The 23,379-nt window shown below is 41.8% G+C and overlaps 1 protein-coding gene across 1 annotated transcript in view; it reads right to left on the bottom strand.

Moving 5' to 3' along the window:
- LOC123728215 (gastrula zinc finger protein XlCGF17.1-like) overlaps positions 1-21,382 on the bottom strand; it is a 44,009-nt gene extending 22,627 nt beyond the window's left edge. The window contains exons 1-2 of the mRNA XM_045699686.1: positions 21,279-21,382; positions 2,097-2,212 (exon numbers count right to left, since the gene is read on the bottom strand). Of these exons, the coding sequence (XP_045555642.1) occupies positions 2,097-2,212; positions 21,279-21,382 (220 nt within the window). The remainder of the gene's footprint in view (positions 1-2,096; positions 2,213-21,278) is intronic.
- Between the last annotated feature and the right edge of the window lie 1,997 nt (positions 21,383-23,379).

Below are 23,379 nucleotides of genomic sequence, written 5' to 3'. Positions count from 1 at the left end.
GGAGCCCCAGGCTGAGGGAGATTGACAGTTCTTTTGTGTTTCTTCCATTTGCGAATAATAGCACCAACTGTTGTCACCTTCTCACCAAGCTGGTTGGCGATGGTCCTGTAGCCCATTCCAGCCTTTTGTAGGTCTACAATCTTGTCCCTGACATCCTTGGAGAGCTCTTTGGTCTTGGCCATGGTGGAGAGTTTGGAATCTGATTGATTGCTTCTGTGGACAGGTGTCTTTTATACAGGTAACAAGCTGAGATTAGGAGCACTCCCTTTAAGACTCCCTTTAAGAGTGTGCTCCTAATCTCAGCTCGTTACCTGCATAAAAGACACCTGGGAGCCAGAAATCTTTCTGATTGAGAGGGGGTCAAATACTTATTTCCCTCATTAAAATGCAAATCAATTTATAACATTTTTGACATACGTTTTTCTGGATTTTTTGTTGTTATTCTGTCTCTCACTGTTCAAATAAACCTACCATTAAAATTATAGACTGATAATTTCTTTGTCAGTGGGCAAACGTACGAAATCAGAAGGGGATAAAATACTTTTTTCCCTCACTGTATACCCACAAGGGTAATTGAAAGATGAACTGAGGTCCACACTCCAGTCCAGTTGGTGGTTGTAATGCATCTTAAAGTTGGTTACCAACCACCATATAAAGTCCAAAGAAGACTGAAGGAAACAGGATTGATGATGAGAAACTAATTTGGTTTGACCACTACTGCCATCTAGGACCGTTTGGGGCGTTGCTACTGGTTACCGATTTTGATGTGATATGCAAGTATTATGGGAAGTTATTTTGATGTGATATGCAAGTATTATGTGAAAGTATTTAAAATTATTTTGATGTGATATGCAAGTATTGTGTGAAATTATTTTGAAATGATAGTATGAAAGTATCATATCAGGATCCGCCCCTTTTTTTCCCTTCAATTTTTGCCTAAAATGACATTCCCAAATCTAACTGCCTGTAGCTTAGGCCCTGAATCAAGGGCATGCATATTCTTGGTACCATTTGAAAGGAAACAGTTTGAAGTTTGTGGAAATGTCAAAGGAATGTAGGAGAATATAACACATTAGATCTTGTAAAAGACACAAAGGAAAAAAACAACCGTTCTTTTGTATTTTTTTTAACCATCATCTTTGAAATGCAAGAGAAAGGCCATAATGCATTATTCCAGCCAAGGTGCAATTTAGATTTTGTCCACTAGAGAACAGCAGTATATGTGCAAAGTTTATTCTGATCCAATGAGCCATTGCATTTCTGTTCAAAATTGTCTATCAAGACTGCCCAAATGTGCCTAATTTGTTTATTAATAACTTTTCATTTTCATAACTGTGCACTCTCCTCAAACAATAGCATGGTATTATTTCACTGTAATATCTACTGTAAATTGGACAGTGCAGTTAGATTAACAAGAATTTAAGCTTTCTGCCAATATCAGATATGTCTATGTCCTGGAAAATGTTCTTGTTACTTACAACCTCATGCTAATAGCATTAGCATACATTAGCGAAACCATCCTGTGGACAGGACACAGATCCTGAAGAAGTTGTTTAAAGCAGCAATCAGCAGTAGAAACAATAACAAAGCGAACTCCCTGCCGGTTTCGGTAAAAAGCTGAGGGATGGGGCTGGAGAAATGCAACCATACATGATATCAACATTATAGTTTTAACCATGTTTTGAGGATATACGGTGTTTGTTTATATTTACTGACAAACATTGGAGTAAAAAAAGCTTATATTTTGGGTTCTGATGGGGTACGACATTTGAACTAAGCTCATGAGGCATTTATAAATTATTTCTTCAAGAAACAATGGGTACATATCATTAATATATAAGTCCCAAAATGGATGTAACAACTGCTGATTGCCTCTTTAACACTACATATTGGGCTAATCTAATAGGAGATATTGAGGACTACAGTATTTCAGGCATTGTCATTGGATGCATTTGATCAATTGTTAACGTTTTGTTGATGGTCCACTCTTGATGTTCTACACGGTACAGTGTAGCTTCAGCCATTCCTACAGAATAACAAAGTGTAGAACCCCTTTACTGCATATTGGTTCCAACGAATGCAGAGACGGTACTTACTGGTGTTAAACACATCTCCAACCTCCTCTTCTTCCTCCAATGTGACAGTAATCTCCCCCTCCTCTTTCACTCCAAAAACGGAATCCTCCTCTATCTCTTCCTCCTCTTCTTTTACAGTAACATCCTCCTCCTCTTTCACTCTAAACACGTCTTCCTCTTCTTTCACTGAAACGTCTTTCTCTTCTTCTTTCACTGTAACAGCTTCACCCTCTACTTGTTTTTGTATTGTAACATCCTTCTCTTCCTCCTCCTCTTTTACGAGAGCTTCTTTCTCCGTCCAGCAGAGCTCCTCTTCTTTAGCAGGAGAGTAGCTTAGTGAACTCATGGTCGGAGATGTTAGCTAGTTAGCATTAGCGACTAGCTTAGCAAACCAGCTAGCTGACAGACAACGTAAATATAGAATTAAATGGGCCAACAAGTACATACAACAGAAATGTGTTTAATACACAGCTACTAATATACACCAAAACAGTGTAAAGAGCGTGAATGTTGTAGCTATGTTTGCTAGAAAGCTACCGAGGTGTCTGACTAGCTGTTGTTGTTGAAGGAGCGTCCCGTCCACTAGATTATACGTCACACTGGCAGCATCGCCTGAACCTAAAAGACGCACATCGCCATCTGCTGACTGGAGTGGGCAACGCAGCTGATGAACCAAACGTTTATTTTTCATTTATTTCATAAAAGTTTAATATTATATTAAGTCGTTCAAAGAGAAGCATGTGTTGATTGTTTTAAATTCTCACTCATTAAAAACGAAGCAAACTTTACACCCACTACATATTGCATTGAACCATACTTTTGACATTATTTTGACACCAGAGGCATATCTTTTATCATAGCCAAAATGTGGTTTATTAAATTCTTCCAATTTTTCATGACTTTGTCAATCAACTTGCGGTAGAAAATTCTGCCAACACTCTGCCAGCGGTAGAAAACTCTGCAAGCGATAGAAAACTCTCCCAGCGGTAGGAAACTCTGCCAGCGGTAGAAAACTCTACCAGCGGTAGAACACTCTGGTAGAAAACTCTGCCAGCGGTAGAAAAGTCTACCAGGGGTATACAGTGCATTAGATGCTTTAGGGTGTAGGGTATTAGTATTAGCAATAGGGTGTAGGGTATTAGGTATAAGTATTAGCTATAGGGTGTGGGGTATTAGTATTAGTATTAGGGTTTAGGATATTAGTATTAGTATTAGCTATAGGGTGTAGGGTATTAGTATTAGCTATAGGGTGTAGGGTATTAGTATTAGCTATAGGGTGTAGGGTATTATTATTAGCTATAGGGTGTAGGGTATTATGTATTAGTATTAGCTATAGGGTGTAGGGTATTAGTATTAGCTATAGGGTGTAGGGTATTAGTATTAGCTATAGGGTGTAGAGTATTAGTATTAGCTATAGTGTGTAGGGTATTAGTATTAGTATTAGCTATAGGGTGTAGGGTATTAGTATTAGCTATAGGGTGTAGGGTATTAGTATTAGCTATAGGGTATTAGTATTAGCTATAGGGTGTATGGTATTAGTATTAGCTATAGGGTGTAGGGTATTAGTATTAGCTATAGGGTGTAGGGTATTAGGTATTAATTCAACTCTGCCTGCGGTATCCAGTGCATTCGTAATGTATTCAGACCCCTTCACCTTTTCCACATTTTGTTACATTACAGCCTTATTCTAAAATGGAAGATTTTTTCCCTCATCAATCTACACACAATACCCCATAATGACATCACAATACCCTGTAATGACATCACAATACCCCATAATGGCATCACAATACCTCATAATGACAAACTAAAACCTTTTTTTTTTTACTTTTTTTACATTTATTAATTTAAGTATTCAGACCCTTTACTATGACATTTTAAATTGAGCTCAGATGCATCCGGATTCAATTGATCATCCTTGAGATGTTTCTACACCTTGATTGGAGTCCACCTGTGGAAAATTCAATTGATTGGACATAATTTGGAAAGGCACACACCTGTCTATATAGGGTCACACAGTTGACAGTGCATGTCAGAGCAAAAACCAATCCCTGAGGTCAAAGGAATTGTCTGTAGAGCTCCGAGACAGGATTGTGTCGAGGTACAGATCTGGGGAAGGGTACCAAAACATTTCTGCAGCATTGAAGGTGCACAAGAATACAGTGGCCTCCATAATTCTTAAATGGAAGAAGTTTGGAACCACCAAGACACTTCCTAGAGCTGGCTGCCCGGCCAAACTGAGCAATCAGGGGAGAAGGGCCTTGGTCAGGGAGCTGACCAAGTACCCGATGGTCACTTTGACAGAGCTCCAGAGTTCCTCTGTAGAGATGGGAGAACCTTCCAGAAGGACAGCCATCTCTGCAGCACTCCACCAATCAGGCCAGATGGAGGCCACTCCTCAGTAAAAGGCACATGACAGCCCGCTTGGAGTTTGCCAAAAGGCACCTAAAGGACTCAAGACCATGAGAAACAAGATTCTTTGGCCTGAATGTCATGTGTCACGTCTGGAGGAAAATTGGTACCATCCCTACGGTGAAGCATGGTGGTGGCAACATCAGACTGTGGAGATGTTTTTCAGCAGCAGTGCAAATTGTCCCCTGATATTGGTGTAATTTATCACCCATTTTGTCTGTATGAAAGTTAATTTCCCCTCAGGCACACACATTTGTTCTTTGTTATTATGAAGGTCATTTGTGTCAAATGTACTTTTCTCCACTCATTCACCCCACCTCTTTACGTTGCTTATTTATATTCAGTGGCCTGGCTGCATCCAGACTGTCAAAGGCCCATCTTGGTAGATCTGAACCTAATGCAGCTTGGAGTGATCGGATGACAGAAGTTACATTTAGGTGCCAGGTGTAACTGAGGCCATAGATGCTCCATATCCATTACTTTGAGTGTTTTATATAATATGACTAAATGTCTTTCTGTGCTGCAGGGGCAGTCAAGAAATGGAATGGCAAGGCCACAGAACATGACATAAGCAGATCTGTGGGAGACCACCTCAAGCCCCTGTTAGAGCCGGAGGTGGTGTTTACCACTCCCCACGCTTTCAGCAGGCTGGATCCATCTGTTTGTTTCAGTTCTCAGTAGTTGAATCCTTTGATGTATTGTTGAAAAGTGATACTAAACTTACATACCATGCACTATTTTGACAGCGGAAGATATGTTTTTCATACTAAGATGGACTAATATTGTTGATTGGTCAATCATTGGGTTCATTTGTTTTGCAACATGTTCAAATCAAGCTTTATTTATACAGCACATTTCAGACATGGATGCAACACAATGGAAAAAACAATGAAACAATGAAACTGAAATATTTACTACACAAACATAAGAGTATTAAAAAAACAAGATTAACAACTGAAAGGCTAATGAGCATCCTAAGGAAATGTCATTGATTAAAATATTAACAATTGAATGCAACATCCAACCCAAAATATCAGCTTGTGTTACTCCATTGTTTGTTGTTACGTTCCCCAGCAAGAAAACCATATGACACTTAAATTGAAGAGGGAACTAACAATGAGTCACTGACAACAACTAAAACTAAACAGTAGGGGTTTTAGGAGGGGTTCTGAAAGACACTATGGGGGTATCCACTGGAAGTTGACAAGTAACAACAACTGGGACCTAAAAGACACCCACCATGAGACCCACTAAATCTGCCCAAGAAGAGGCAAAGAAAAGAAATCCCACACCAAACTGAAAGACGGGAAGCAAACCAAAAAGGTGGAGCAACTAAAGGTGTTGACTCTCCACATCTATCAAGACAACAGGAGCACTGGGCCAGACACTGTTAAATAGAACCTGGACCAGCTCAGGTGAAACACCTTCCCACTAACGAGATGGACAAGCCAGCACAGGTGTAACACATACTGACTAACAAGGTGACACCAATCAGTCCTAACGAGCTATACGTGCTAACGAGCTATACGTGCTAACGAGCTATACGTGCTAACGAGCTATACGTGCTAACGAGCTATACGTGCTAAAGTCAAAACATAAATGGAAAAACTAAAGCCTGTAACACCTACCCCCTTAAGACAACAAATATATCACATAAATCACATAAATAGTACTCTTCCATTTCAGAGCCTGGATTTTCCCCTGAGGATAATATCCAAATCATGCTGAAATCAATAGAACAGGGGACAAAGGTTTAGGATTCTACATTGTGACATCATTAAAATATTCCTACTACAATGTTAAAACATTCTACATTGTGACATTATTTCATTGATATCATGAAACAACTCCATGTATTTTCTGATGTTTGATCAGAGATCATTAATCAGAGTATCTCTTCACATTGATCACAACTAGAAGGTTATTTCTCTCCCATGTGTGTTCACTGGTGTACTTTCAGGCTGCTTGACTGAGAAACTTTTCCCACATTGAGTACAGCGATATGGTTTCTCTCCTGTGTGCAATTTCTGGTGTGCTTTTAAATTGCTTAAACAAAAAACTCTTCCCACATTGAGTACAGCTATGAGATTTCTCTCCTGTGTGTCTTCTCTGGTGCGCTATCAGGCTGTTTGAGTAAAACCCTTCCCACATTGAGTACAGAGATATGATTTCTCTCCTGTGTGTGTGTTCTCTGGTGTATCTTCAGATCGCCAGATATGATAAAACTCTTCCCACATTGATCACAGCTATAAGATTTCTCTCCAGTGTGTATTCTCTGGTGTGATTTCAGGTTGCCTGACTGAGTAAAACTCGTCCCACATTGAGCACAGCTACATGGTTTCTCTCCTGTGTGTGTTCTCTGGTGTATTTTAAGTTCTGATGAAAATTTGAAATGTTTCCCACAGTCAGAGCAGCAGTGAGATTTCTTCCCTGTGGATCTCTGCTGGTGTTTCTTGAGGTGTTCTGATCTGGAGAGACTCTTCTCTGCCTCATCAGCGTCATGATGTTGTTGAGGCTCTCCAGAGGATCCATGATAGTCCCGTCTCTCTCCTGTGTGAAAGACAAAGTCAGACAGATGGTTAAAGGCTCAGCAGAAATCCACTGTTTATTTAAGGTTAAAGGTGATGCCTGAAGTGGATTACATTGTTTTTATTTATAATTTATACATTAGCCTCTGGTTTCAATATATCCTCTCTCTTTCAATAATAAATATCCTACTATACAAATGATCCTGTTTTCTAAAGCAATATAGCTCTCTTAATCACAGCAGTAGTATGTAAATCTACAGATTAATTAAATGCAAGGAAGTGGTCAGCACATTTTCCTATAGTTGGAAGAAGCAGAAGGCCCTGACAAGTGCACAGGATAAACTGAGCCAACAAGGTCATCACAGAATACTTGACAAGGTGGAACTGCCCCTCAACAAGCTCATCACAGAATCCCTGACAAGGTGGACCTGCCCCTCAACAAGCTCATCACAGAATCCCTGACAAGGTGGACCTGCCCCTCAACAAGCTCATCACAGAATCCCTGACAAGGTGGACCTGCCCCTCAACAAGCTCATCACAGAATCCCTGACAAGGTGGACCTGCCCCTCAACAAGCTCATCACAGAATCCCTGACAAGGTGGACCTGCCCCAACAACAACACAGCACCTTGCACCCTCCTGGCAGCAGACAACAACAACACAGCACCTTGCACCCTCCTGGCAGCAGACAACAACAACACAGCACCTTACACCCTCCTGGCAAGACATTGAGGTCTTTGAATACAACGACTTATCAACAGCTTATCAACAGCTGTAACAATTTGACCCCCACAGGAAATCTACACTGGCAGTTCTTGAAAGACCCATTTACTATATAACCATTGATCCTTGAAGAATGTACACTACCGTTCAACAGGTTGGGCTCACTTAGAAATGTCCTTGTTTTTGAAAGAAAAGCAAATTTTTGGTCCATTAAAATAACATCAAATTGATCAGCAATACAGTGTAGACACTGTTAATGTTGTAAATGACTATTGTAGCTGCAATATCTACATAGACATACAGAGGCCCATTATCAGCAACCATCACTCCTGTGTTCCAATGGCACGTTGTGTTAGCTAATCCAAGTTTATCATTTTGAAAGGTTAATTGATCATTAGAAAATCCTTTTGCAATTATGTTAGCACAGCTGAAAACTGTTGTTCTGGTTAAAGAAGCAATAAAACTGGCCTTCTTTAGACTAGTTGAGTATCTGAAACATCAGCATTTGTGAGTTCGATTACAGGCTCAAAATGGCCAGAAACAAAGAATTTTCTTCTGAAACTCGTCAGTCTATTCTTGTCCTGAGAAATTAAGGCTGTTCCATGGAGGAAATTAACAAAAAAATGAAGATCTCGTATAACGCTTTGTATTACTCCCTTCACAGAACAGCACAAACTGGCTGTAACCAGTATTGGATTCGGGGTAAACTTTGAACATTGAGATATTAAAGACATGATAGATCAGACGCAGAGTATATAAAGGAGTGAGATCTGTAGAAAGAGAGTGGCTGTGGAATGTGCTGGGTGGACGGGAGGAGATCACAGGATTGCTTTAGGGGAAGCGGATGGAGGTCTGTGGATTAGGCGAAGGAGGGGTTGAGGTCAGGTCTTCCTGTCGAACCAGAAGATGTAAGGATTGGATAGAAGGAGTGTCCAAAGTGGGGTATATATACTTGTGATGGTGATAACATGTTTTTGTCTGAATTACAGCTGTAATGACCCTTTGGAAAGAATTAAACGGTTAAGCTTCTCTAGTGAGCTAAATGACTTAGAATAAAAAGCTAGTGTCTGAATTACAGCTGAATGACCCTTGGAAAGAATTAAAGAAGCTCTCATAAGCTGACATGTTGAAAGCTTCTCTAGTGTCTGAATTACAGCTGTAACGACCCTTTGGAAATAATTAAACTTGGTTAAGCTTCTCTAGTGTCTGAGTTATTTACTCTGAAACATTAGAACCGAACACCAGAATAGAAAGAGGAGTGGGAGGACCAGTACATTAGAGTTAGTACATTAGGGTTAGTACATTAAGGTTAGTACATTAGGATTAGTACATTAGGGTTAGTACATTAGGGTTAGGGTTAGTACATTAGGGTTAGGGTTAGTACATTAGGGTTAGTACATTAGGGTTAGTACATTAGGGTTAGGGTTAGTACATTAGGGTTAGGGTTAGTACATTAGGTTAGTACATTAGGGTTAGGGTTAGTACATTAGGGTTAGGGTTAGTACGTTAGGGTTAGTACATTAGGGTTAGGGTTAGTACATTAGGATTAGTACATTAGGGTTAGGGTTAGTACATTAGGGTTAGAACATTAGGGTTAGGGTTAGTACATTAGGGTTAGGTTAGTACATTAGGGTTAGTACATTAGGGTTAGTGTTAGTACATTAGGGTTAGGGTTAGTACATTAAGGTTAGGGTTAGTACATTAGGGTTAGGGTTAGTACATTAGGGTTAGTACATTAGGGCTAGGGTTAGTACATTAGGGTTAGTACATTAGGCTTAGGGTTAGTACATTAGAGTTAGTACATTAGGGTTAGGGTTAGTACATTAGGATTAGGGTTAGAACATTAGGGTTAGGGTTAGTACATTAGGGTTAGGACATTAGGGTTAGTGGGTTAGGGTTAGTACATTAGGGTTAGGACATTAGGGTTAGGGTTAGTACATTAGGGTTAGTACATTAGGGTTAGGGTTAGTACATTAGGGTTAGTACATTAGGGTTAGGTTAGTACATTAGGGTTAGTACATTAGGGTTAGTACATTAGGGTTAGGGTTAGTACATTAGGGTTAGTACATCAGGGCTAGGGTTAGTACATTAGGGTTAGGGTTAGTACATTAGAGTTAGTACATTAGGGTTAGGGTTAGTACATTAGGGTTAGTACATTAGGGTTAGTGTTAGAACATTAGGGTTAGGGTTAGTACATTAGGGTTAGGACATTAGGGTTAGTGGGTTAGGGTTAGTACATTAGGGTTAGGACATTAGGGTTAGGGTTAGTACATTAGGGTTAGGGTTAGTACATTAGAGTTAGTACATTAGGGTTTGGGTTAGTACATTAGGGTTAGGTTTAGTACATTAGGGTTAGGGTTAGTACATTAGGGTTAGTACATTAGGGTTAGGGTTAGTACATTAGGGTTAGTACATTAGGGTTACGGTTAGTACATTAGGGTTAGGGTTAGTACATTAGGGTTAGTACATTAGGGTTAGGATTAGTACATTAGAGTTAGTACATTAGGGTTAGGGTTAGTACATTAGGGTTAGGGTTAGTACATTAGGGTTAGGGTTAGTACATGAGGGTTAGTCGATAAGGGTTAGGGTTAGTACATTAGGGTTAGTACATCAGGGTTAGTGTTAGTATATTAGGGTTAGTGGGTTAGGGTTAGTACATTAGGGTTAGGGTTAGTACATTAGAGTTAGGGTTAGTACATTCGTGTTAGTACATTAGGGTTAGGGTTAGTACATTAGGGTGAGTACATTAGGGTTAGGTTTAGTACATTAGGGTTAGGTTTAGTACATTAGGGTTAGTACATTAGGGTTAGTGTTAGTACATTAGGGTTAGGGTTAGTACATTAGGGTTAGGGTTAGTACATTAGGGTTAGTACATTACAGTGTCTAGTTTGAGAAACAGACGCCTCACAAGTCCTCAACTGCTTCATTAAATAGTACCCGCAAAACACCAGTCTCAACGTCAACAGTGAAGACGCGACTCCGAGATGCTGGCCTTCTAGGCTGAGTTGCAAAGAAAAATACATATCTCTGTCCAGTGTCTGTGTTATTTTGCCCATCTTAATCTTTTATGTTATTGGCCAGTCTGAGATGCGGCTTTCCCTTTGCAGCATCTCGGAGTCGCCTCTTTTCTTTCAAAAACAAGGACATTTCTAAGTGACTCCAAACTTTTGAACGGTAGTGTAACTTATAAATGCCTCAAATATTTCAACTGTATTACCCCATCAGAAACCAAAGCATAACCAAAACATTGCATAACTCCACTGTATAGCCTCAAAACCTGGTTAAAACTATGATGGTCCTTGTATTCATAGTGTGGTGAATTCAGGGGGTAGCCCTGAGCTGAACTCAAACATGGGTCCAGCAACTGTCAGGCCAACACCTTACGACTGTTACGCCAAGATGTCTGAACTTCTTGACGAGTTTGCTAGGTTTTGGGTTACGGTTGCTACAATAGTTCTCTATGAATGTGAGAGTGGTTACATTTCTCCTTCCCCCATCCCTCAGCTGTTCACCAAAACAAGTCTCAGGGCTGACAATATTTAGCTATTTAAATCCTAGGTTAGCCCTATAAAATAGCCGCACATTTATCAACCAATCTGCAGTTCATTCAATAACAAAGCTGTCATTCCACCACTAGTTTGGTTATAAGATGATGATGGGGCTGGAGAAATGTAACTACTCTCAAATTCATAGACGGACCTACGGATGCAAGTTTTAACAATGTTGAGTGTTTACAGTGTTTGTTTATCATTTAAATTGTTTCTAAACATTGCAGTAAAAAAAGCTTATTTTGGGGTTCTGATGGGGTACACCAGTTGAACTAAGCTCATGAGGCATGTGTTATGTTCTTCAAGAATTAATGGCTATAAATAATTTAACTGTCTAAATATGGATGTAGCTATTGCATATTTACCCTTTAACACCACACATCAGTTCAACAACTGCAGAGTTTGTGCCTCTGTTTTTAAGACAGCACTTACTAGTGTTAATCAGGGCCCGTTCATCGTTAGAACCATTGGATGCCTTAGCATGCCTTTGGGAAACCGAGCCCAGATATCCAGTTTCATCCTTGTCTTCTTCCAATGTGACAGTCATCTCCCCCTCCTCCTCTTTCACAGTAACATCCTCCTCCTCTTTCACTCTTGTTTAAAGGGACACCATTTTTGCTCCATGCAGATATACTACATCCATAACTAGTGGTTTCCTCATTACCAGATATACTACATCCATAACTAGTGGTTTCCTCATTACCAAATATACTACATCCATAACTAGTGGTTTCCTCATTACCAGATATACTAAATCCATAACTAGTGGTTTCCTCATTACCAGATATACTACATCCATAACTAGTGGTTTCCTCATTACCAAATATACTACATCCATAACTAGTGGTTTCCTCATTACCAGATATACTACATCCATAACTAGTGGTTTGCTCATTACCAGATATACTACATCCATAACTAGTGGTTTCCTCATTACCAAATATACTACATCCATAACTAGTGGTTTCCTCATTACCAGATATACTACATCCATAACTAGTGGTTTCCTCATTACCAGATATACTACATCCATAACTAGTGGTTTCCTCATTACCAAATATACTACATCCATAACTAGTGGTTTGCTCATTACCAGATATACTACATCCATAACTAGTGGTTTCCTCATTACCAGATATACTACATCCATAACTAGTGGTTTCCTCATTACCAGATATACTACATCCATAACTAGTGGTTTCCTCATGAGCAGGGAGAAGTTACTGCAACCAAATTGTGTGCGTATCGCCCTTATAGTCCAAACACAGAAAGTGGCCTATATTGGAGACCAAAAGTCGTCTGGCACAATGCTTAGGATTTCAACAACTTTATTAACTTATTTCTAGCCTACAATCATCGATCGATGTTACTACTAATGTGAAAACAAGACAAAATAGAACTTTCTCACTTGACTGTCTTAAGACAATTGTCAAATAATTTTAACATTCATTACAGACGTCAATTGTTGTACAACATGGCTACGCTGTTGGCATCACCTTTTACAGTGGATTTCCGCTGTTGTGGGCCTTTAACCATCTGTCTGACTCTGTTCACACAGGAAAGAGACGTGACTATCTTGGATCCTCTGGGGAGCCACAACAACATCATGATGCTGACGAGGCAGAGAAGAGTCTCTCCAGATCAGAACACCTCAAGAAACACCAGCAGAGACCCACAGGGAAAAAATCTCACTGCTGCTCTGACTGTGGGAAGAGATTCCCCTCCTCAGCAGGCATTACAATTCATCAGAGAATCCACACAGGAGAGAAACCTTATAGCTGTGATCAATGTGGGAAGAGGTATCTTACATGTAGCAGTCTGACTAAACACCAGAAAACACACACAGGAGAGAAATTTTTAAGCTGCTTTGACTGTGGAAAGAGTTTTGTTTCTTCAGGATGTTTAGAATCACACCAGAGAACACACACAGGAGAGAAACCATATAACTGTAAACAATGTGGGAAGACTTTTAGTCAGTCATTCAGCCTGATATCACACCAGAGAACACACACAGGAGAGAATCCTTATAGCTGTGATCAATGTGGGAAGAGTTTTGTTACTTCTAGCAGTCTGACTATACAACAGAGAACACACACAGGAGAGAAACCTTATAGCTGTAATCAATGTGACAAGAGATACTCTAGTAAAAGATCTCTCATCAAACATCAGAAAAAACATACATGAAGGAGTTGTTTCATGACATCAATGAAATAAAATCTCACAATGTAGAATGTTTAAACATTGTAGTAGGAGTATTTTAACGATGTCACATTGTAGAACCCTAAACGTTTGCCCCCTGTTCTATTGATTTCAACATGATATGTATATTAGCCTCAGGGGGAAAATCCAGGCTCTGAATTGAAAGAGTACTATTTATGTGATTTAACAAAATGTGACTAACAAAAAAAGAGCTGTGTTACACTTACAGCATTGGTGACCCACTGGAATCAAAATGTAGCTAGCTGTTTTCTACAAATGGTCCTCTAACCAGTGATGTACACATTATTCCCAGATTCCATGTGGTTTTTGAGCTGTTGGTTTTAACAGTATCACAATTTATTTTGGCCTAACGTTTTTCTGTTTTGGAGATTAGTTTTGTTTTTTTGGGGCTCGTTCCAATGGGACGAGAGTTCTAGAAGCTAGTGAGGGAAAAAATATAGGATATATTTGTTGTCTTAAGTTAGGGATAGGGTCTATTTTTCTCTATTTTTCTCCGCCTGACTGACGTGCCCAAAGTAAACTGCCTGCTACTCAGGCCCAGCCAGGATATACATATAATTGGTAGTATTGGATAGGTAACACTTTGAAGTTTGTAGAAATGTTAAAATAATGTATGAGACTATAACACAATTGATATGGCGGGAGAAAATCCAAAGAAAAACCAACCAGAATTCTTTTGGAGCTCCTAGGTTCTTATAATGGGTTCTATGTATCTATGTAATTCCAGCTCCCAGATTGCAATTCCTATGGCTTCCACTAGATGTCAACAGTTTTTGTTTATTGTTTCAGGCTTGTTTCTTCAAAAGCTAGCAAGAATTTGAAGTTTTGGTACAAAGAGTCCCGGTACAATATCAGTCTGTTGGTGCGCGATGAAGAGGACACGCGCTTGCTAATTTGACTTTTCTATTGAACATACTTCCTTACTTCCTAGATAAACAATAATTTAAGCTTTTAAACGATATAAGATACTTGTATGTTCATACATGTTTATTATTATGATTATTAATTTGAATTGCGCGCCCTCCAATTTCACCGGATGTTGTTGGTTAGGCCTTATTAAGGGGGAAGGTGTTACAGGCTTTGGTTTTTCCATTTATGTTTTCTTGCTGGGGAACGTAACAACAAACAGTGTAGTAAAACAAGCTTATATTTTGGGTTGGATGTTGCATCCAATTGTTAATATTTTAATCAATGGATTTTCCTTAGAATGTTCATTAGTCTTTCAGTTGTTAATCTTCTGTTTTTTTAACCTTTTTTTCTTCCTGTGAAGCCATTGTGTTGCATCCATGTCTGAAATGTGCTGTATAAATAAAGCTTGATTTGATTTGAACATATTGTGAAACAAATGAACCCAATGACTGACCAATCAAGACTCTTGTCAAACCATTGAACAATATGTGCAAAAGCAACTCATATCTTTGTCCATCTTAGTATGAAAAACAGTATAAATTCTAAATATCTTCCACTGTGGTATGTAAGTTTAGTATCACTTTTCAACCAACCCAGTGCATTTGTTGAAGATGAAAAATGTTGAAATCAACTATACGTCAAAGGATTCAACAACTGAAAACTGAAACAAACAATTGGATCAAACAGATCAATCCCACTGGACATTGGGTTTGATTCAGACCCTTCCAGCGTGGCCAGAGATGTAACTTATAACCACAGAACCAACACAGACCTTTCATGCTTGACTAAAAACACAGAAGTATTAGATTTACTGCCATGGTCTAGTATGTCACCGCCTCAGACACCATTCACAATGCTGGCTGAGGTACGAGTAAAACATGACATATTATTTCCTAACCATTCACAATGCTGGCTGAGGTATGAGTAAAACATGACATATTATTTCCTAACCATTCACAATGCTGGCTGAGGTACGAGTAAAACGACATATTATTTCCTAACCATTCACAATGCTGGCTGAGGTACGAGTAAAACATGACACATTATTTCCTAACCATTCACAATGCTGGCTGAGGTACCAGTAAAACATGACATATTATTTCCTAACCATTCACAATGCTGGCTGAGGTACAAGTAAAACATGACATATTATTTCCTAATTGTAAAAAAAATCCCCACTCCTTCATCAACTAGTCTCCCACTGTTTAACCAGAATAACATGAGTTGTGTCCTTCAAACTGTTACACTGTTAGTCCTTAATCAACTAGTCTCTCACTGTTTAACCAGAATAACAGGAGTTGTGTCCTTCAAACTGTTAGACTGTTAGTCCATAATCAACTAGTCTCTCACTGAGACAGCTTTGATGGCCCAATAATAAATAAAAAAACAGTACGTTTCTGCCAGCCAATGTGATAATCCCAGTGCAGTGCATGTGTAGAGGGATAATTCCAGTGCAGTACATGTGTAAATGGTGTAGAGAGATAATTCCAGTGCAGTACATGTGTAAAGGGTGTAGAGGGATAATTCCAGTACAGTACATGTGTAGAGGGATCGTTCCAGTACAGTACATGTGTAGAGGGATAATTCCAGTGCAGTACATGTGTAAATGGTGTAGAGGGATAATTCCAGTGCAGTACTTGTGTAGAGGGGTAATTCCAGTACAGTACATGTGTAGAGGGATAATTCCAGTACAGTACATGTGTAGAGGGATAATTCCAGTGCAGTACATGTGTAAATGGAGTAGAGGGATAATTCCAGTGCAGTACATGTGTAAATGGTGTAGAGGGATAATTCCAGTACAGTACATCTGTAGAGGGATAATTCCAGTACAGTACATGTGTAAAGGGTGTTGAGGGATAATTCCAGTGCACCGGTTATTGACTGGAGACTTAAAATGCTGAAAACAGGTCCCTGGTGAAATGACAACAACATGGCTGCTGGTTAAAGAAGAGATGGAGGGAGAGAGAGAGATAACCATATGCTGAAAACAGGTCCCTAGAGGAATGACAACAACATAGCTCCTTGTTAAAGAAGAGATGGAGAGGGAGAGAGAGAGATAACCATATACATTGCACATGGACCGTAAGAAATCCTGAATGTATTGAAATGCCTGGGCTCGCAGGGGATGTGTTAATTCATAATCCATCATTTATACCTGTTAGTTCATAACCCATCATTTATACCTGTTAATTTATAACCCATCATTTATACCTGTTAATTCATAACCCATCATTTATACCTGTTAATTCATAACCCATCATTTATACCTGTTAATTCATAACCCATCATTTATGCATTTTGCTTGAAAGAGGCGGTTCAGGCAGGCTGGCATGCTCCCTAACCTTAGTCGGCAGGAACTAAAGGGGATCCATAGTAAACCCCAGGAAGAGTAGCTGCTGCCTTGGCAGGAACTAATGGGGATCCATAATAAACCCCAGGAAGAGTAGCTGCTGCCTTAACAGTAACTAATGGGGATCCATAATAAACCCAGGAAGAGTAGCTGCTGCATAGGGAAGGAACTCATAGGGATATAATAAACCCAGGAAGAGTAGCTGCTGCATAGGGAAGGAACTCATGGGGATCCATAATAAACCCCAGGAAGAGTAGCTGCTGCCTCGACAGGAACAAATGGGGATCCATAATAAACCCCAGGAAGAGTAGCTGCTGCTTTGACAGGAACTAATGGGGATCCATAATAAACCCCAGGAAGAGTAGCTGCTGCCTTGGCAGGAACAAATGGGGATCCATAATAAACCCCAGGAAGAGTAGCTGCTGCCTTGGCAGGAACTAAAGGGGATCCATAGTAAACCCCAGGAAGAGTAGCTGCTGCCTTGGCAGGAACTAATGGGGATCCATAATAAACCCCAGGAAGAGTAGCTGCTGCTTTGGCAGGATCTAATGGGGATCCATAATAAACCCCAGGAAGAGTAGCTGCTGCCTTGACAGGAACTAATGGAGATCCATAACCCCAGGAAGAGTAGCTGTTGCCTTGGCAGGAACTAATGGGGATCCATAATAAATACAAATACTTGTATCAATATATTTGTCTCTCTTTACTCTCGGATTTGAAAATGCTAATTAGCATCAAAGTAGACGACATGCAAGACTACAAATCTCTGCAAGCTCCTGCATGTCATCTCTAGCCGACACCTTTCACAGAACAGTTTACTGAATTGTCCATTGAAATAAATTTGGACAACTTAATCATTGCTACATTAAGGCCTGATTGGTGGAGTGCTGCAGAGATGGTTGTCCTTCTGGAAGGTTCTCCCATCTCCACAGAGGAACTCTGGAGCTCTGTCAGAGTGAACATCGGGTTCTTGTTCACCTCCCTGACCAAGGCCCTTCTCCCCCGATTTCTCAGTTTGGCTGGGCATCCAGCTCTAGGAAGAGTCTTGGTGGTTCCAAACTTCTGCCATTTAAGAATGATGGAGGCCACTGTGTTCTTGGGGTCCTTCAATGCCGAAGACATTTTTTGGTACCCTTCCCCAGATCTGTGCCTTGACACAATCCTGTCTCAGAGCTCTATGGACAATTCCTTTGTCCTCATGGCTTGGTTTTTGATCTGACATGCACTGTAAACTGTCTGACCTTATATAGACAGGTGTGTGCCTTTCCAAATCATGTCTAATAAATTGAATTTACCACAAGTAGACTCCAATCAAGTTGTAGAAACATCTCAAGGGCGATCAATGGAATCAGGATGCATCTGAGCTCAATTTCGAACAAAGGGTCTGAATACTTAAGTAAATACATCTGTAAAAATGTTTTTTTTAAATGATTTTGTTTTGTCATTATGGGGTATTGTGATGTCATTATTTTTACATTTTACATTTACGTCATTTAGCAGACGCTCTTATCCAGAGCGACTTACAAATTGGTATTGTAATGTCATTATGGGGTATTGTGTGTAGATTGATGAGGGGAAAAAATATTAAATTTTAGAATAAGGCTGTAACGTAACTAAATGTGGAAAAAGTGAAGGGGTCTGAATACTTAACGAATGCATTGCATACCACTGGCAGAGTTTTCTACCTCTTGGCAGTTTTGTACACAGTTACGTGATACATGGTATAGAAAAGTCCAATCTTAGGAGAGTACATGGGAGGCACTATACTGTGTGTCTGCAGGTGTCTATCTGGTCAAAACCACTGATACAGGAGGTGGGATTTCCTTAAAGAGGTGGGGTTTCAGGTGTCTCCGGAAGGTGGTGATTGACTCCGCTGTCCTGGCGTCGTGAGGGAGCTTGTTCCACCATAGGGGTGCCAGAGCAGTGAACAGTTTTGACTGGGCTGAGCAGGAACTGTGCTTCCTCAGAGGTAGGGGGGCCAGCAGGCCAGAGGTGGATGAGCGCAGTGCCCTCGTTTGGGTGTAGGGACTGATCAGAGCCTGAAGGTACGGAGGTGCCGTTCCCCTCACGGCTCCGTAGGCAAGCACCATGGTCTTGTAGTGGATGCGAGCTTCAACTGGAAGCCAGTGGAGAGAGCGGAGGAGCGGGGTGACGTGAGAGAACTTGGGAAGGTTGAACACCAGACGGGCTGCGGCGTTCTGGATGAGTTGTAGGGGTTTAATGGCACAGGCAGGGAGCCCATTAAGAGTAGCTCACTAAGCTACTCTCCTCCTGCTAAAGAAGAGGAGGTCTGCTGGACGGAGGAAGAAGCTCTTGTGAAAGAGGAAGAGAAGGATGTTACAATACAAAAACAAGTCAAGTGTGAGGCTGTTACCGTGAAAGAAGAAGAGAAAGACGTTACAATGAAAGAAGAGGAAGACGCGTTCAGAGTGAAAGAGGAGGAGGATGTTACAGTAAAAGAAGAGGAGGAAGAGAAGGAGGATGATGCCGTTTTTGGAGTGGGGGAGGGGGAGATTACTGTCACATTGGAGGAAGAAGAGGAGGTTGGAGATCTGTTTAACACCAGTAAGTACCATCTCTGCAGTCGTTGAACCAATATGCAGTAAAGGGGTTCTACACTTTAATGTTGTTCTGTAGGAATGGCTGAAGCTACACTGTAATGTGTAGAACATCAAGAGTGGACCATCAACAAAACGTTAACAATTGATCAAATGCATCCAATGGCAATGCCTGAAATACTGTAGTCCTCAATATCTCCTATTAGCTTGGTCCAAGATGTTATCTTAAAGGGGCAATCAGTAGTTGTTACATCCATTTTGGGACTTATACATTAATGATATGTACTCATTGTTTCTTCAAGAAATCACTTATAAATACCTCATGAGCTTAGTTCAACTGTCGTACCCCATCAGAACCCAAAATATAAGCTTTTTTTTACTCCAATGTTTGTCAGTAAATATAAACACTGTATATCCTCAAAACATGGTTGAAACTATAATGTTGATATCATGTATGGTTGCATTTCTCCAGCCCCATCCCTCAGCTTTTTACCGAAACGGGCAGGGAGTTCGCTTTGTTATTGTTTCTACTGCTGATTGCTGCCCCCGTTACTCCTCAAGGTACAAGGACTGTATGTTATTTTCAGAGGTAGACTGGCTCTGGCAGACAAAATAGCCAAATATTCCTTCTAAATGTGAATCCATTCTCAATTGCGATACGTTTCTAGAAACATAAATCACTGTACTTTCATATCACATCAAAATAGGTAACCAGTCACTACGCCCCAAACGGTAAACCAAATTCATTTCTAGAGTTTTCTCCTTCCTTCAGGATTATTTTTCTTCTTTGGACTTTATATGGCGGTTGGCAACCAACTTTAAGGTGCATTACCACCATCAACTGGACTGGGGTGTGGACCTCAGTTCATCTTTTAATCACCCACGTGGGTATATACCAAGACAGTCATGAAGAGGGCACAACAAAACCTTTTCCCCCTCAGGAGAGTGAAAAGATTTGGCATGGGTCCCCAGATCCTCAAAAGGTAATACAGCTGCACCATCGAGAGCATCCTGACCGGTTGCATCACAGCCTGGTATGGCAACTGCTCGGCATCTGACTGTAAGGCGCTACAGAGGGTAGTGTGAACGGCCCAGTACATCACTGTGGCCAAGCTTCCTGCCATCCAGGACCTATATAATAGGCTGTGTCAGAGGAAAGCACACAAAATTGTCAGAGACTCCAGTCACCCAAGTCATAGACTGTTTTCTCTGCTACCGCACGGCAAGCGGTACCCAGAGCGCGAAGTCTAGGACCAAAAGCCTCCTCAACAGCTTCTACCCCCAAGCCATAAGACCGCTGAACAATTCATAAAATCACCACCGGACAATTTACATTGACCCCCCCAGCCCCCCCCCCACCCCCCTCCCTTTTGTGCACTGCTGCTACTCGCTGGTTGTTTGTTACCTATGCATAGTCACTACACCCCCACCTTCATGTACAGATTACCTCAACTAGCCTGTACCCCTGCACACTGACTCGGTACCTGTGCCCCCTGTATATAGCCTCGTTATTGTTATTCTCATTGTGTTACTTTTTATTATTACTTTTTATTTTAGTCTACTTGGTATATGTTTTCTTCTTCTTGAACTGCACTGTTGGTTAAGGGCTTGTAAGAAAAGCATTTCACGGTAAAGTGGGGCGGCAGTGGTTAGAGCATTGGACTAGTAACCGAAAGGTTGCAAGTTCAAATCCCCGAGCTGACAAGGTACAAATCTGTCGTTCTGCCCCTGAACAAGGCAGTTAACCCACTGTTCCTAGGCCATCATTGAAAATAAGAATTTGTTCTTAACTGACTTGCCTAGTAAAATAAAAAAAAGTCCAAGTTGGTGTCTTGATGGATTTGTTAAAAAACGGTTTGTCATAAAACACAATATATATATTTATTTATATTTTAAATGTTGCTGACACCCCTCCCCAGAGGTGTCTCATTATTGGGATTCATTGCTGATTCCTACCTGTAGTTCACTATGAGGTGTCTAGTGATACAGGTTAAGGGCCCTGTTGGAGATTGGTGGTTGGTAGCGGAGTCGAGGGAACAAGCAGGGTTGGACACGGCCATGTTATTATCCCACACACAGTCTCTGTGGTTCATATGAACCCCATTCCTGGGAATTCGATTTTATTACAAATCGCCCGTCTGTTACCACAGAAGAGTTCCGTCTGTCCCATTCCCAGCTATGTTACGAGGGGAGAGCGGCGGGTGAGCGGCTGTTTCACCTGAGGCAGGAGACGAGGAGCGCGCAGGATTTTGCTCTCGAGTTCCGGACCCTGGCCGCGGGAGCAGGGTGGAATGAGAGGGCCCTTATAGATCACTACCGTTGTAGTTTGAGGGAGGACGTCCGCCGGGAATTAGCCTGTCGGGACACGACCAACACACTGGACCAACTGGTGGATCTGTCCATCCGACTGGACAATCTGCTGGCCGCCCGCGGACGTCCGACCCGGGCCCTGCTCATTCCAGCCTCCAGCTCTCCTGCTCCCACCCTATGGAGATAGGGGGGGCAGCAGCCAGGAAGACCGGAGGGGGAGTTCGCTCCTGCACCTCATGTGGTCGCAGAGGGCACACTGTGGACCGGTGCTGGAGAGACTCACCTGGGAGTCCAGAAGGCAGGCAGAGCGCTCCTTTGACACCTCAGGTGAGTCAGCACCAGCCTCACCCAGAGCCCCCTGTCCGTCACATGTATGTGTCAGTGTCTTTTCCTTGTTTCTCCCCTCACTCCCGGTTTAAGGCGCTAGTCGATTCAGGCGTGGCGGGGAGTTTTATGGACCGTGGGGTCGCGGCTAAGTTAGGGGTTCCCCTGGTCCAGTTGGACCAACCCTTCCCCGTGCACGCCCTAGACAGTCGACCACTAGGGTCAGGGCTGGTCAGGGAGGTCACTGTGCCACTGGTCATGGTAAAGCGGGGGGGTCATGAGGAGCGGATTAGTCTTTTCCTCATTGATTCCCCAGCGTTTCCAGTGGTTCTAGGGATTCCCTGGCTAGCCACTCACAACCCTAAGATTTCGTGGGGACAGAGGGCTCTTAAGGGGTGGTCAAATGAGTGCTCGGGCAGGTGCATAGGAGTTTCCATCGGTGCGACTACGGTGGAGAGTCCAGACCAAGCCTCCACCGTGCACATTCCCTCAGAGTATGCCGATTTGGCTATCGCCTTCAGTAAAACGAAGGCGACCCAATTACCACCTCATCGACGAGGAGACTGTGCGATAAACCTCCAGGTGGGCGCTGCACTTCCTCGTAGTCACGTTTATCCCGTCTCAGGAGGAAACAGCGGCTATGGAAACATACGTCACTGAGTCTTTGAGGCAGGGATACATTCGGCCATCTAACTCACCCGTCTCCTCGAGCTTCTTTTTTGTGAAGAAGAAGGAGGGAGGTCTGCGCCCGTGCATTGACTATAGAGGTCTAAATGCCATCACAGTGGGTTTCAGTTACCCACTACCTCTCAACGCCTCAGCGATGGAGTCATTTCACGGGGCGCGCTTCTTCACGAAATTGGATCTCAGGAGTGCATATAATCTGGTGCGTATCCGAGGAGGGGACGAGTGGAAAACTGTATTTAGTACCACATCTGGCCATTATGAGTACCTCGTCATGCCGTATGGGTTAAAGAATGCTCCCGCAGTCTTCCAATCCTTTGTGGACGAGATTCTCCGGGACCTGCTCGGTAAGGGTGTAGTGGTGTACATCGATGACATTCTGGTCTACTCCGCTACACGCGCCGAGCATGTGTCTCTGGTGCGTAAAGTGCTTGGGCGACTGGTGGAGCATGACCTATACGTCAAGGCTGAGAAATGTGTGTTTTCCAAACCAGCCGTCTCTTTCTTGGGGTATCGCATTTCCTCATCAGGGGTAGTGATGGAATGTGACCGCATCTCAGCCGTGCGTAATTGGCCGACTCCCACCACGGTGAAGGAGGTGCAGCGGTTTTTGGGATTTGCCAATTACTACCGGAGGTTTATCCGGGGCTTTGGGCAGGTGGCGGCTCCCATTACCTCACTGATGAAGGGGGGCCCGGTGCGGTTGCGGTGGTCCGCGGAGGCGGACAGGGCCTTTAGT

This window comes from Salmo salar, chromosome ssa01 (genome assembly GCF_905237065.1).
Source record: "Salmo salar chromosome ssa01, Ssal_v3.1, whole genome shotgun sequence".
Lineage (NCBI taxonomy): Eukaryota > Metazoa > Chordata > Actinopteri > Salmoniformes > Salmonidae > Salmo > Salmo salar.
Note: the sequence above shows the minus strand (reverse complement) of the source record. Positions and strands in the feature narration are given on the sequence as shown.